This window comes from Molossus molossus, unplaced genomic scaffold (genome assembly GCF_014108415.1).
Source record: "Molossus molossus isolate mMolMol1 unplaced genomic scaffold, mMolMol1.p scaffold_m16_p_15, whole genome shotgun sequence".
NCBI lineage: Eukaryota > Metazoa > Chordata > Mammalia > Chiroptera > Molossidae > Molossus > Molossus molossus.
In genome coordinates, this window is record NW_023425350.1 from 66,155,729 (window position 1) to 66,169,476 (window position 13,748).

Below are 13,748 nucleotides of genomic sequence, written 5' to 3' on the forward strand. Positions count from 1 at the left end.
TCTCTTCTTCTTTTTTTTATTTATTTATCTTTTAATTTTTATCCTCACTCAAGGACATTTTTCCACTTTTTGTTCAGATAGAGTGGGAGGGAGAGAGAGGAAGAGAGAGAGAAACATCGACGTGAAAGGGACACATCGAGCGGCTGCCACCCGCACGACCAACCAGGGCCGGGGACAAACTGCAATCGAGGTACGTGCCCTTAATGGGAACCGAACCCGGGTCTCTCTGGACCGCAGGCCGACAGTCTAACCACTGAGCCAAACTGGCCAGGGACATCTCTTCCTCTCATCTGGTGTTCAGAAGCTGTTCAATCAGTATTCATTGGTCTCTCAGGAGTAACTGTCCTCTATATAGGAATCTATTTCAGTGTGGTCGGGGGAGAGGGTGAATTCAGCATCCTCCTATGCCCCCACAACCTTGGATCTCTTCAGAAATGGATTTTTTTTGGTACGTGCCCCTAGTGGGAACCAAACCCGGGACTCTGGTCCGCAGGCTGACGCTCCGCTGAGCCAAACCAGCCAGGGCCAGAAATGGATTTTTAAAAGGCCCAAATAAATGTATGCTGTACACTGGAAACTCAAAACAAAGAAGGTCCATATAGAGAGAAAAATAAAACACTGGACTAAAATATATTTTCTATGTTCCACAGGAAGACAAATTGTAAGCTGGAAGAAAGTATTTGCAAAAGACACATCTGATAAAAGACTGTTACCCAAAATATACAAAGAACTCTTAAAACTCAACAATAAGAAAACAATGCAATTAACAAATGAGCAAAAGCCATAAAGATACCTCACCAGAAAAGATATACAGATGACAAAAAAGCACATAAAAAAAATGTTCAATATCATATGCCATTAGAAAAAAGCAAATTAAAACAACAGTGAGATGCACTACACACGTATCAGAATAGTCAAACTCCAAAACAATGACACCAAAAGTTGGCAAGAATGGAGCAATAGGAACTCTCATTCATGCTCTTGGGAATGAAAAATGTACAGTCACTATGGAAAACAATTTGGCGATTTCTTATAAAACTAGAAATAATCTTACCATATAATCCAAGTATTATGCTCCTTGGTATTTACCCAAATAAACTGAAATGTATGTCTACACAAAATTCTGCACCCAGATGTTTACAGCAGCTTTATTCATTATTGCCAAAACCTGTCCTTTGGTAGGTGAATAAATACATAAAGTGTGGTACATCTGAACAATGAACTATTATTCAATGCTAAAGACAAATGAGCTATTGCCCAGCCAGAGTGGCTCAGTGGTTCAGCCTTGACCCATGCACCAAGAGGTCGCTGGTTCGATTCCCAGTCAGGGTACATGCTCAGGTTGTGGGCCCAATCCCCAGTGAGGGGCATGTAGGAGGTGGCCAATCAATGTTCTCTCTCATCGATATTTCTATTTCTCTCTCCTTCTCCCTTTCTCACTCTCTAAAATCAATTAAAAAAAATTTTTTTTTTAAAAACAAATGAGCTCTCAAGCCATGAAAAGACATGGAAGGAACTTAAATGCATACTACCAAGTGCAAGAAACCAACCTAAAAACCAAAGGCCATAAAAGGGAATTATAGTCATAAAAAATACTGGAACCTTACACATTTGGAAAACTTTCAAAATTTAAAGTCAAGTTTATCTATAATTTACATTTTACAACTTGAAAAAATAATCTGAAGCAGTTTATACAAAAGCTCACAAGGGTGAGCTGAAGCCATAAATGTAGGTCTGAGTTTCTCAACAATGACATGATTGATGGTTTGGGCTGGTGACTCTTTTTTTTTTTTTTTTTTATCCTCACCCGAGGACATTTTTCCATTTTTTGTTCAGGTAGAGTGGGAGGGAGAGAGAGGAACAGAGAGAGAGAAACATCGATGCGAAAGGAACACATCGAGTGGCTGCCACCCGCATGACCAACCAGGGCCGGGGACAAACTGCAACCGAGGTACGTGCCCTTAGCGGGAACCGAACCCGGGTCTCTCCAGACCGCAGGCCGAAGCTCTAACCGCTGAGCCAAACCAGCCAGGGCTGGTGACTCTTTTTTGTAGGTGGCTGTTTTATATGTTTAGCAGCATCCTTGGCTTCTACCTATGAGATGCCAAAGGCAACATCTCCCCTACTCCAGCTGTGACAACCAAAAATGTCTCCAAACACTGCCAAATGTCCCCTGAGGGCAAAATGCACTGACACAGGCTAGAAGAGCTATTGCAACTGGGATTAAATTTAGCTTTGAGCATCTCACCAGCTATGGCACAAGGTTAATAATGTTTGGGCTGTAGGACGCTCACTGACAGAAGCATCCGCTTCACTGGGAAAGATCATTTGTTTCCAGCACTAGGTTCTAAAATAAATATCTTACCACAATCTGTACTGACTGTAAATGTATGGAAGATATAGAAATGTTCTTTTTTTTTTTTATCCTCACCCGAGGATATTTTTCCATTTTTTGTACAGATAGAGTGGGAGGGAGAGAGAGGAAGGGAGAGAGAGAGAGAAACATCGACGTGAAGGGACACATCGAGTGGCTGCCACCCGCACGACCAACCAAGGCCGGGGACAAACTGCAACCGAGGTACGTGCCCTTAGCGGGAACCGAACCCGGGTCTCTCGGGACCGCAGGCCGACACTCTAACCGCTGAGCCAAACTGGCCAGGGCTAGAAATGTTCTTTTAACATGGCTGATTTTTATCCATTACAAAAGAAAAGGATGCCCTGGCTGGTTTGGCTCAGCAGTTAGAGCATTGGCCTGCGGTCTACAGAGACCTGGGTTCGGTTCCCGCTAAGGGCACGTACCTCGGTTGCAGTTTGTCCCCGGCCTTGGTTGGGTTGTGAGGGTGGCAACCACTCAATGTGTCCCTTTCACGTCGATATTTCTCTCTCTCTCTCCCCCTTCCACTCTATCTGAACAAAAAATGTCCTCGGGTGAGAATAAAAAAAAGAAAGGAATACTATCAAAACATAGCTCAGTAAAGGCATTTCTATGGGAAGCGAAGCTAAGGTGGATGCGGTGTGTGACAATGTAGCTTTCTAATGATGGAGCTGCTACAAGAACAGGACTTTAAAAGTCACAAGTAGCAACCATCTGTGTGACTCTCACTTCAATGCCAACTGTGTGTCTTACCCCATGTTTACAGCTGAGTAAAAGAAGCAGTCATATGAGTAACAACTAAAATTGAATGAGAAACAAATGGAAACAATAAATTTGTTAGGGAGGTGGATGTTTCTCACCCTTTAAAACATTTCCGTCTTGTATTTTATGCAAGGGAAAATATTTTATTTGAAAAAGATAATTATGCACTATAACATTTGGATTTGTAAAAGTTTTGAAGAAAAACATTTAAAACCACTGAATAAACACTACTATGGACAATACATAACATAGATACATATTTATTTTGGAAGATTATTGCTCGGCAAGCTTTAGAAAAACAACTTTCATCTTTCATACACTAGATGACAGTTAAATGTTGAATGCCAAATAAAGGGAAAAGTCTGTTCCTATTTGCTTACTTAAGGGCTTCAAGATGTAGACGTGGGTAATAAATACTGTAAATGTATACGTATAATGACATACTGTTACAACAGACTGAAAGAAGCAAACCACAGAATGGTCCCAGTGGTCACTGATGGGAAAGAGGGCTGAGGCCAAGGCAAGGCAATTGGTGAACATTTACTTTTTCTTTTATACATTTGTTTGTTGTTGGTGGCTGTTTTATATATTCTAGCGTTTTTAGCAGCATCCCTGGCTTCCACCCTCTAGATTCCAATAGCAACAATGCGCCTTCCCCGGCTCTGACAACCAAAAATGTCTCCACATCTGCCAAATGTTCCCTGAAGGGCAAAAATGCCGCCCGTTGGGAATCACAGAACTAAACTAGAAGAGCTACTGCAACTGGAATTAATATTACAGTAAGTGTACATAACTTTTACATTAAAAATACTAAAAAATGTGTTTTGATTCAACAAATCGGTTTAAATTTCACAAATCACAAATGTGTTGTTTCACCTCGAAGATCCATACTTTGTAAACTCACTTTCAAGTGCTCCATTCAAAGCACAAAATGAAACAAAGAAACAAAGCCAAAGAAGGAAATCACAACAGGTACCTAGGGAAAGGTACTGCCCTAGCCTGACCCTCCCTTCACTGCCTCTGCTTGTCCTAATCTAGACCTTCTGCCTCCACCACTCAAGAGCTGTGTGCTCCTATACAGTCCCTGTTGCCAGGACCCCACCATGGCTGAGCACCTAGGCCTGCCCCAGCTTCGTGCGCACACGTACGTGCTTGCGTGCGTGTGGGTATGTGTGTGTGTGTGTGGCGTGTGGCAGAACATGTATACCCTAACATTTGCTGTTTTAACCAGTTTTAAATGTCCAGTTCAGTGGCATTAAGTACATTCACGTTGCTGTGCATCCATCCCCACTCTCTCCAGACCTTCTCTCAAAATTCCCAAACTGAAGTTCTCTACCATGAACTCTTGACTTCCCATTTTTCCCCCTCCCTCCAACTCCTGGCACCACCACGCACTGTCTGTCTTTAGAATTCGATTATTTTAGGTACCTCATAGCAGTGGAATCATATAGTATTTGTCCTTTCCTGACACGTGTATTTCACTTAGTATAATGCCTTCAAGGTTCATCCATTTGTAACGTGTCAGAATTTCCTTCCTTTTTAAGGCTGAATAATATTCCATTGTGTGTATGTACCACATTTTGTTGATCTATTCATCCTTCAATGGACACTTGGGTTCCCTTTACCTTCTGCCCACTGTGAATAATGCTGCTAAGAATATGAGTGTACAATTATCTGTTTAAATCCCTGCTTTCAATTCTTTTGAGTATATACCCAGAAGTGGAACTGCTGGGTCATATGGTAATTCTATCTCCTGCCCTATCTTTGAACCTCTCTCTTAACTTTCTCACCTCAATCAAAACACACTCATCTTCTTCTATGAGAAGCTGCTGTCAGAAAGCTATCAATTGGAAAGCATCTAATCATGACAACGTATTAACAGCTGACAAGGCTTACCATATTACCCTTTTCAGGGACATTTCAACACTCTCCCTGGGAGTTCCTCCCACCAGGCTGTGTATTTGGTGCTGGGGAAGCCAGGTAATCCTCATCCAGCAAACCTGGACAGCCCCAAATAGAATCAACTTTCTCCTGTAAGCCTGATCCACTCTCTAGGTGTCCACTGTCTTTTTTTAAATCCTCACCTGAGGACATTTTTGCATTTATCTTCAGATAGAGCGGGAGGAAGAGAGGGGGAAAGAGAGAGAGAAACATCAATGTGAGAGAGACACATCCACTGGTTGCCACCCACACAACCCCAACGGGGGCTGGGGACAAACTGCAACTGAGGTACGTGCCCTTAGCGGGAATCGAACCCGGGTCTCTCTGGTCCACAGGCTGACGCTCTAACCCCTGAGCCGAACCTGGTAGGGCACTGTCCACTGTCAATGGTCTAGCAGTCTTTCCATGTCTAAGGGGTTAGAGCACCTCAGGCTTTATACCTTCAGCAAGTCCCATTTATTCTGCATCCAGAACAATTCTTTTGTTGTTTTTAATCCTCACCCGAGGATATTTTTCCATTAATTCTTACATAGAGTGGTGGGGGATGGGGTGGAGAGAGAATTATCAATGAGAGAGAGACACACTGACTGGTTGCCTCCTGCACAATCGCGACGGAGGCAGTGGATCAAACCTGCAACCCAGGTACTTGCCCTTGACCGGGAATCAAACCCAAGACCCTTTGATCCTAGGGCCAACACTCTAACCGCTAAGCCAAATGGGCCGGGGCCAGAACAGTTCCTCTTGTCCACTCTTCCACTCCATCCCACTGGACTGACCTGTTCAAGCTCTGCCCATTGCCTCCCAGGTCCCACTGCCCCCATCTAGCCGCGTCAGTCGTCCCTGCATCCGCAGTCTGTGCTTAGAGTGTGCCAAGGTTCTCCTCTGCCTACAATCACAATCCTTCAGCTTAACTCTCAAACCTCTGACTCCAAATTACCGTTCCCACTGCTTTACCTCCCACTGCTCCCCTTAATGCACTCTTGTCAAGCTGCTTCAAATGCTGTTGGCTTACCACAGCCTGAGACATTTCACCTGAGCCTTTGTGCCTAGTTCCTCACTCAGATGCCTCCCTGATTCTCCCCCAAATACTCTTCCTCCGAACTCCCTCTGCATTTTATCTGCATCATTGCCATGGTACATCTCAATTTAAGTGTCTCTAAAAACCCTTGCTTCTAGCAGCTGTAAAAACTGTCTTCCCCACTTCCCTGCTCATCCTCACTGCCATCAACCTGAGAGCTGGGGTACCCAACCACCCAGATCTTCCTCCGGTGTTCAGAGTGCACTGTTCGGTTTGGCCCCAGGGCCATTACACAAACACTTAAGCACTCATCCTCCTTCAGATTTCCTCCATGCGTGTAAGGAGCTGCCCCTGACTGCATTCCCCTTTTACAGCCTTCTAGAGCTTATCACAATTCACAATTACAAATATACATTTATTTGGTTATTTATTTTATTATTATTTTTATTAAATTTATCCAATTATTTGCGTTTCGCCCCATACCTAGAGGGCAATGACTGTTCCTATAATGTTCACTGTTTTATTTTATTTATTTATTTTTTTTATCCTCACCCGAGGACATTTTTCCATTTTTTGTACAGACAGAGTGGGAGGGAGAGAGAAGAAGAGTGAGAGAGGGAAACATCGATGTGAAAGGGACACATCGAGTGGCTGCCACCCGCACGACCAACCAGGGCCGGGGACAAACTGCAACCAAGGTACATGCCCTTAGCGGGAACCGAACCCGGGTCTCTCCGGACCGCAGGCGGACGCTCTAACCACTGAGCCAAACCGGCCAGGGCAATGTTCACTGTTTTATCTCCAGCAATGTATATGGCACAGAACAGGGGCTAAAATAAATGAATTTACTAAATGTATTAAAATAGTTTGCTCTGCCCTAGCCAGTTTAGCTCAGCGGTTAGAGTGTCGGCCCGCAGACCAGTGAATCGCGGGTTCAATTCCGGTCGGGGGCGCGTACCTCGGTTGCAGTGCGTCCCCAGCCCTGGTTAGGGCCATGCGGGAGGCAGCCGGTCGATATGTCCTTTTCACGTCGATGTTTCTCTCTCTTTGTTCTCTCTCCCTCCCACTCTATCTGAACAAAAATGAAAAAATATCCTCGGGTGAGGATCAAAAAAAAGAAATAAAACAGTTTGCTCTTTGTAGCTTCGTCTACTTGCTGAGGAGACTGGAGAAGGAACTCATAAAGCCTACACTTAATCCAGCCTCTCCCATTCTCCCCTCTCTGTCACTCCCTTTTCTCTTTTTCTTTCTTAACTTTTTTTTATCTTCACTTGAGGACATTTTTTCATTTTTTGTTCAGACAGAGTGGGAGGAAGAGAGAAAGAGAGAGAGAAACATCGATGTGAAAGGGATACATCGAGTGGCTGCCTCCCATATGACCCAACCAGGGCCGGGGACAAACCGCAACCGCACATGCCCTTAGCAGGAACCGAACCCGGGTCTCTCTGGACCACAGGCCGACGCTCTAACCGCTGAGCCAAACTGGCCAGGGCTCTTTTTCTTTCTTAAAGAAGAGAGAGGGATACAGAAGAAGGAGATGGTGGGGAGAAGGAGCTCTGAGAACCTATACAAGGAACAAAAAAATTTTCAGAAGGAAGACTGTCAATAATAAGGGACAATACTACATTCATGAAATAAAAATAGGATTTTTTAATCGATTTTTTAGAGAGAAAGGAAGGGAGAGAAAGAAACATCGATCTGAGAGCTAAAAATAGATCAGCTGCATCCTGCACGACCCCTACTAAGGATCGAGACCGTGACCTGAGCATGTGCCCTGAGTGGGAATCCAACTGGGATCTCTCAGTCCATGGGACAACACTCAATCTGACAGAGCCACACCGGCTGGGCAGAATAGGGTATTTTTTTTAAAGGAACTATCAGATAACTCTTTCTTGAAAATAAAAATTAAGGTTGTCAAATAAAGAATTCAAGAGAATAAATGAAATACAAAGTTGAGGAAATTTCTTTGAAAGTAGAATACAAAGACTAAATTGATGATAATGGTGATAATATTTAGAACCTACAATATACAGCAATTACCACGTGTCAGGCATTGAATGAAGCCTCGTAACTACCCAATGAGGAAGGTACTATAATTATCCTCAAAACAGAAAAATAGGAAAGCTAACAAATTAAAGGATCAATCTAAGAATTCTAACAACTGACTAAAATACTTTGTTTGCATGAAAAACAACAGCAACAGAAAATGCAGTGAGTGGAAAAGAAATGATCACAAATCCCAGAACTGAAAGACCAGGGAAGAGAAGGGATAGAATCCTTGCTTTTAGAAATCCACAAGGAAACGTTTACAGTTAAAATTATTTGATGTCTTGATTCCCAGAGGAAAATATGGGGAGTAGGGGGATGCAGATGAAGTAAGACCAGCCAAGACGTTTATATGGGCATATTCATTTTTATATACCCATTAAGATATGAGTGGAGATGCCAACTAAACACTCAGTGATAAAGTCAGGCCCGAAGATGAAAACTCACAAATCAATGGCATTTGAAGGCAAGCGGTTAGAAGAGATCACGAGGCTGGAGTGAAGGTGGAAAGGAGCCAACAGAACAGAGAGCCTTACAGCACCTTAACATTTAAAGATCAAAGAGCAGACAGTTTACTTTTCAGTTGTGATAAAGTCACAAAATAACATATATTTAGAACAACATATATTGTTAAGAACATACATTTAAAGGATAACAGACTCTTGACTTGTGTTTAGTACCTAAGAGAGCTTTTGTCATGTTTACCACTAGAAGTACCTGCTATGGGGGAAAAACATTTTTTTTTCATGTAAATGAGTGATTATTTGTGAGCTATAACTGCTTGAAAAGGTTTTTTTGGCATCAGTACACAGGAAGAAAAGGTGAACAGAAGAGAGTGATCAAGTTCGCTAGTTTCCAGAGAAACGTAAGAACAAGATAACACTTCACAAAACTTAAAAACTCTGACAATATCAAAAGGCATGGAAAAAAGAACTCTCATGGGCTGCTGATGGAAATATAAATTAGTGAAACTACTAACTAGTTAAAATATATATTTATCATTGAGTGTACTTCAAAACACAATAATAAATGGGAAAAAATACAAAATAGTATGTATAGTATAATACCATTTATACAAATTTTAAAATTCATGATAATGGTTTCCCTCTAGGGAGACTAAGAGAGAAGGGAATGGATTTGGAAAAGTATATTAAAGGAGCTTCAACTTTAGTAAAATGTTTTATTTCCTTTATAATATAAAAACTGAGCCCTAGCCAGTTTGGCTCAGCGGTTGGAGCGTCGACCTGAGGACAGGAGAGTCCAGGAGAGTCCAGGGTTCGGTTCCCGCTAAGGGCACGTACCTCGGTTGCAGTCTGTCCCCGGCCCTGGTTGGGTCGTGGGGGTGGAAACCACTCGATGTGCCCCTTTCACGTCAATGTTTCTCTCTCTCTCTCTCCCTCCTACACTATCTGAACAAAAAAAGTGGAAAATGTCCTTGGGTGAGGATAAAAACAAAACAAAACTGAATGTAAAGATATACTTTCAGAGCCCTGACTGTCTTTGCTCAGCGGTTGGAATATCGGCCTCTGGACCAAGGGTCTCAAGTTTGATTCCTTGAGAATGTACCTGGTCAAGGGCATGTACCTGGGTTACAGGTTTAATCCCCAGCCCTGGTCTGGGTTGTTTGGGAGGCAACCAATCAATGTCTCTGTCTTTCTCTCCCTCCCTCCCTCCTTTCCACTCTAGCTAAATAAAAATCAATGAAAAAATATCCTCGGGTAAGGATTAACCAAAGAAAGAAAGAAAGCAATACCCTCAGTGCCAAATACAACCAAAGAATGAATTAGGTACTAATTTGGCACCAGCCTTTAAATGGAAACGTTCAATCTTCTAACTTTTGAGTGTGACATACTCATCAATGTAGTACCTGATACAGAGTTGAAAATACTCTTTAGTGAAACATTTCTCTTAATTTCTGAGTCCATAGCCAGTCTAAATTTCTGACAGTCACTTGCTGCCATTCTCAGCAACTATAATTCTGAACTATGACTTCTTCATTTAACAAAAATTAAGAAAGACCAGAATCCAAACGGATGTCAAGTTTAACCCAAGACTCAACTCTCAGGTCACTCTGTACCACTGTTCACATGAGCAAATACATTCAAACTTATAAACAGAGCAGTTTTTATGAGTAGATTTTGCTGTCACTTCAACATCACTAGCAAAAAAAGTAACAATAAAATAATGATAGTAATATTTTGCATTTTGTATAACACCCAAACTAAGACAATGATAAAAAATAAAAATCAGCCCTGGCCAGTTTGGCTCAGTGGTTAGAGCGTCGGCCTGCGGTCCGGAGAGACCCGGGTTCGGTTCCCACTAAGGGCATGTACTTCGGTTGCAGTTTGTCCCCGGCCCTGGTTGGTCATGCGGGTGGCAGCCACTCGATGTGTCCCTTCATGTCGATGTTTCTCTCTCTCTCTCCCTTCCTCTCTCTCCCTCCCACTCTATCTGTACAAAAAATGGAAAAATATCCTTGGGTGAGGATAAAAAAATAAAAATAAAAAAAAATAAAAATCAGCCCTGGCCAGTGTGGTTCAGTGGTTAGAGAGACAGCCCACACACCAGAGGGTCACAGGGTGCATGTGGGAGGCAACCAATTAATGTGTTTCTCTCACACAGATGTTTCTTTCTCCTTCTCTCTCTCCCCCCTCCCCCTCCTACTCTCTCTAAAAATCAATGCGAAAATATCCTCACATGAGGATTATCAACAACAACAAATTAGAGTCCTGGCTAGATGGTTCAGTTGTATGGTTGCAGGTTTGATCCCGGTCAGGGCAGGTGTGGGAGATGGTGGATCAACGTTTCTCTCTCACATTGATGTTTCTCTCTCTCTCTCTCTCTCTCCATTCCTTTCTATCTGAAGTCAATGAACATATCCTCAGGTGAGAATTAAAAAGTAAATAAATAAATATTAAAAATAAATAAAAAATCAGAGCTGAGACTGTTCTTCCTATTCATGGCAACGAGTATTGATAATAACAGCGAGAGCATCAGTATTAATTGGGTGGCTGTGAGGTAATGGCCTTCTTACCCAGCTGGTTCTTCATCCCCATGAGCACCGAGTTCATGTGAGCTTTGGATGTGTAGAGCTTGCTTACGGCCTTCCTTGACCTGATCATCTCCTTGGCCAGGACCACACAGACATCTTTCTGACCTTTCTTGGCAGCATCTTTCACAGAACGTTTCACTTTTTCTTCTTCTCTTTGAATATCTAAATTTAAAGCACCACACAAGACAACAAAAAATTAAGAGTAAATCGGGAGATTTATTGGTATTCAAATCTGTTTTTATTGTGATCTCAATGTGTCTGTTAAATAGGAAAACAGGAGAATATAAACAAAATTAAAATAATTCATGTGACGGGTATTTGTTATTTCCAGATACAACATTAAAGTAATTTAATAGTAAATGTAAAAGTAAATCCTATTACACTAAGACAAAATTTCAAAATTGCTTTTGCAAACCCATTCTAATATATGTTGGTGTTGGTACTAAGAAACTTTAATTCTGTAAATGCATTCCAGAGCTTGCTCTAATAATCAATAAAGTAGTATTGCCACAATTATGGGAGCACAATATCTGTAGCATCATTAATGACTTTTAAAAATCTACAACTTAAGGAAAACCTAAACATATTAAAAGTATCATAACAACATCAACTAGTGGTAAGACATGTCTATACTATGTGCTTTATGAACAGTCAAGATTATTTTTCTACCATCTTAACCATTTTAGGTACACAGTTCCGTGGTATTAAGTACATTAGTACTGTTGTGACCCATCACCACCCCCCATCTCCAGAACTCTTAACAGCTTTCAAAACCCAAACTCAAACCCATTCAACACTAACTCCTGATTCCCTCCTTCCACCAGCCCCTGGCAACCACTGTTCCACTTTCTGTCGTTAAGAATTTGACTACTCTAGATACCTTATATAAATACAATCATATAGTACTTTTTTTGACTGGTTTATTTCATTTAGTATAATGTTCTCAATGTTCATCCACGTTGTAGCATGTATCAGAATTTCCTTCCTGCTCGGCTGGTGTGGCTCACTGATTGAGCATAACCCATGCACCAAGAGGTCGCCGGTTCCATTCCGGGTCAGGGCACATGCCCAGGTTGTGGGCCTGATCCCCAGTGGGGGGCATGCAGGAGGCGGCCAATCAATGTTCTCTCTCATTGATGTTTCTATCTTTCTCTCCCTTCCTTCCTCTCTCTAATATCAATAAAGGAAAAAAAAATTTTTTTAAGTTTGAGAATTGATACTAGTTCTTTAATGTTTGGTAGAAATCACGAATGAATGCATTGGGTCTAGAGCTTTTCTTTGTCAGAAGATTTCTGATGACTTACTAGTTATGTCTTTTTAGATTTTCTATTTCTTCATGTTTCAGCCTTCACAGTTTTGTGTTTATAAGAATTTGTTTATTTCATCTAGGTTATCCAACTCGTTGGTGTGCAATACAATTAATTGTTCACAGTACTCATAGTTTTTATTTCTGTAGAATCATTAGAAATGCTCCAATTTTAGTTTGATTTTAGGAAGTTGAGTCTCAATCTAGCTAAACATTCAATTTTGTTGATCTTTTTGAAGAACTCACTTTTGACTTTTCTCTATTGTTTTCTCTATTCTCTATTTTATTTATCTTTGCTCTAATCTTTATTATTTCCTTCCTACTTCTAGCTTCAGGTGGAGTTTGCTCTTCTTTTTCTAACCCGTAAGTTGAAAGTTCACATTGAGATGTTGACTTGAGATCTTTCTTCTTTTTCAGTGTTTTTACAGCTCTCATTTCCCTCTACGTGCTGCTTTTGCTGCATTCCATAAATTCTGATTGATATATTGTATTGTGGGTTTCATTAATCTCTACCTATGTTCTGATTTCCCTTGTGATTTCTTTGTTGACATATTTGTTGTTTAACAGTGTTTAATTAACACTTATTTGTGAAATTTCCAGTGTTCTGTTACTGATTTCTAACTAACCCTCATGTAATCAGAGAAGACAATTTATATGATATCTATTGTTTAAAAATGATTGAGACTTGATTTTTGGCCTAACATATGGTCTATCCTGGGATAATGTCCCATGTGTACTTGAACAGAATGTGTGTTTTGTTGTTTGGGGGTAGAAATTCTCAGTATGTCAATAAGATCTAGTTGGTTTAGTGTGTTGTTCAAGTCCTCTATTACCTTATTTATCTTCTGTCTAATTGTTATATCTACTTTTGAGAGTGGGTTATTAAAGTCTCCAACTATTATTATAGAACTATTTCTCCCTTTAATTCTGTCAATTATTGCTTCATATGTTTATGATCTGTTATTAGATGAACATGTGTATAATTGTTATCTTCTCATATTAAAATTGTTGTAAACATATAATGTCCTTCTTTGACTCTTGTAATCTTTTGATTTAATGATTTTTCCTGTTTTAGTATAGCAACCTCCACTCTTTTGGGTTACTATTACCATGGAATATCTTTTTTCTCATCCGTTCACTCTCAAACTATTTGTATCTTTGGTTCTAAAGTGAATCTCTTCTAGACAGCTTACAAAAGGGTCTTTTTAAAAAATCCATTCTGCCAAGCTCTTTTAATTGGACAGTTTAA

General features: G+C 41.0%; 1 protein-coding gene across 1 annotated transcript in view; it reads right to left on the reverse strand.

The window, feature by feature from the left end:
• CHMP3 (charged multivesicular body protein 3) overlaps positions 1 to 13,748 on the reverse strand; it is a 54,662-nt gene that overhangs the window by 17,912 nt on the left and 23,002 nt on the right. Inside the window, exon 3 of the mRNA XM_036262483.1 lies at positions 11,176 to 11,355. Coding sequence (XP_036118376.1) covers positions 11,176 to 11,355 — 180 coding nt within the window. The remainder of the gene's footprint in view (positions 1 to 11,175; positions 11,356 to 13,748) is intronic.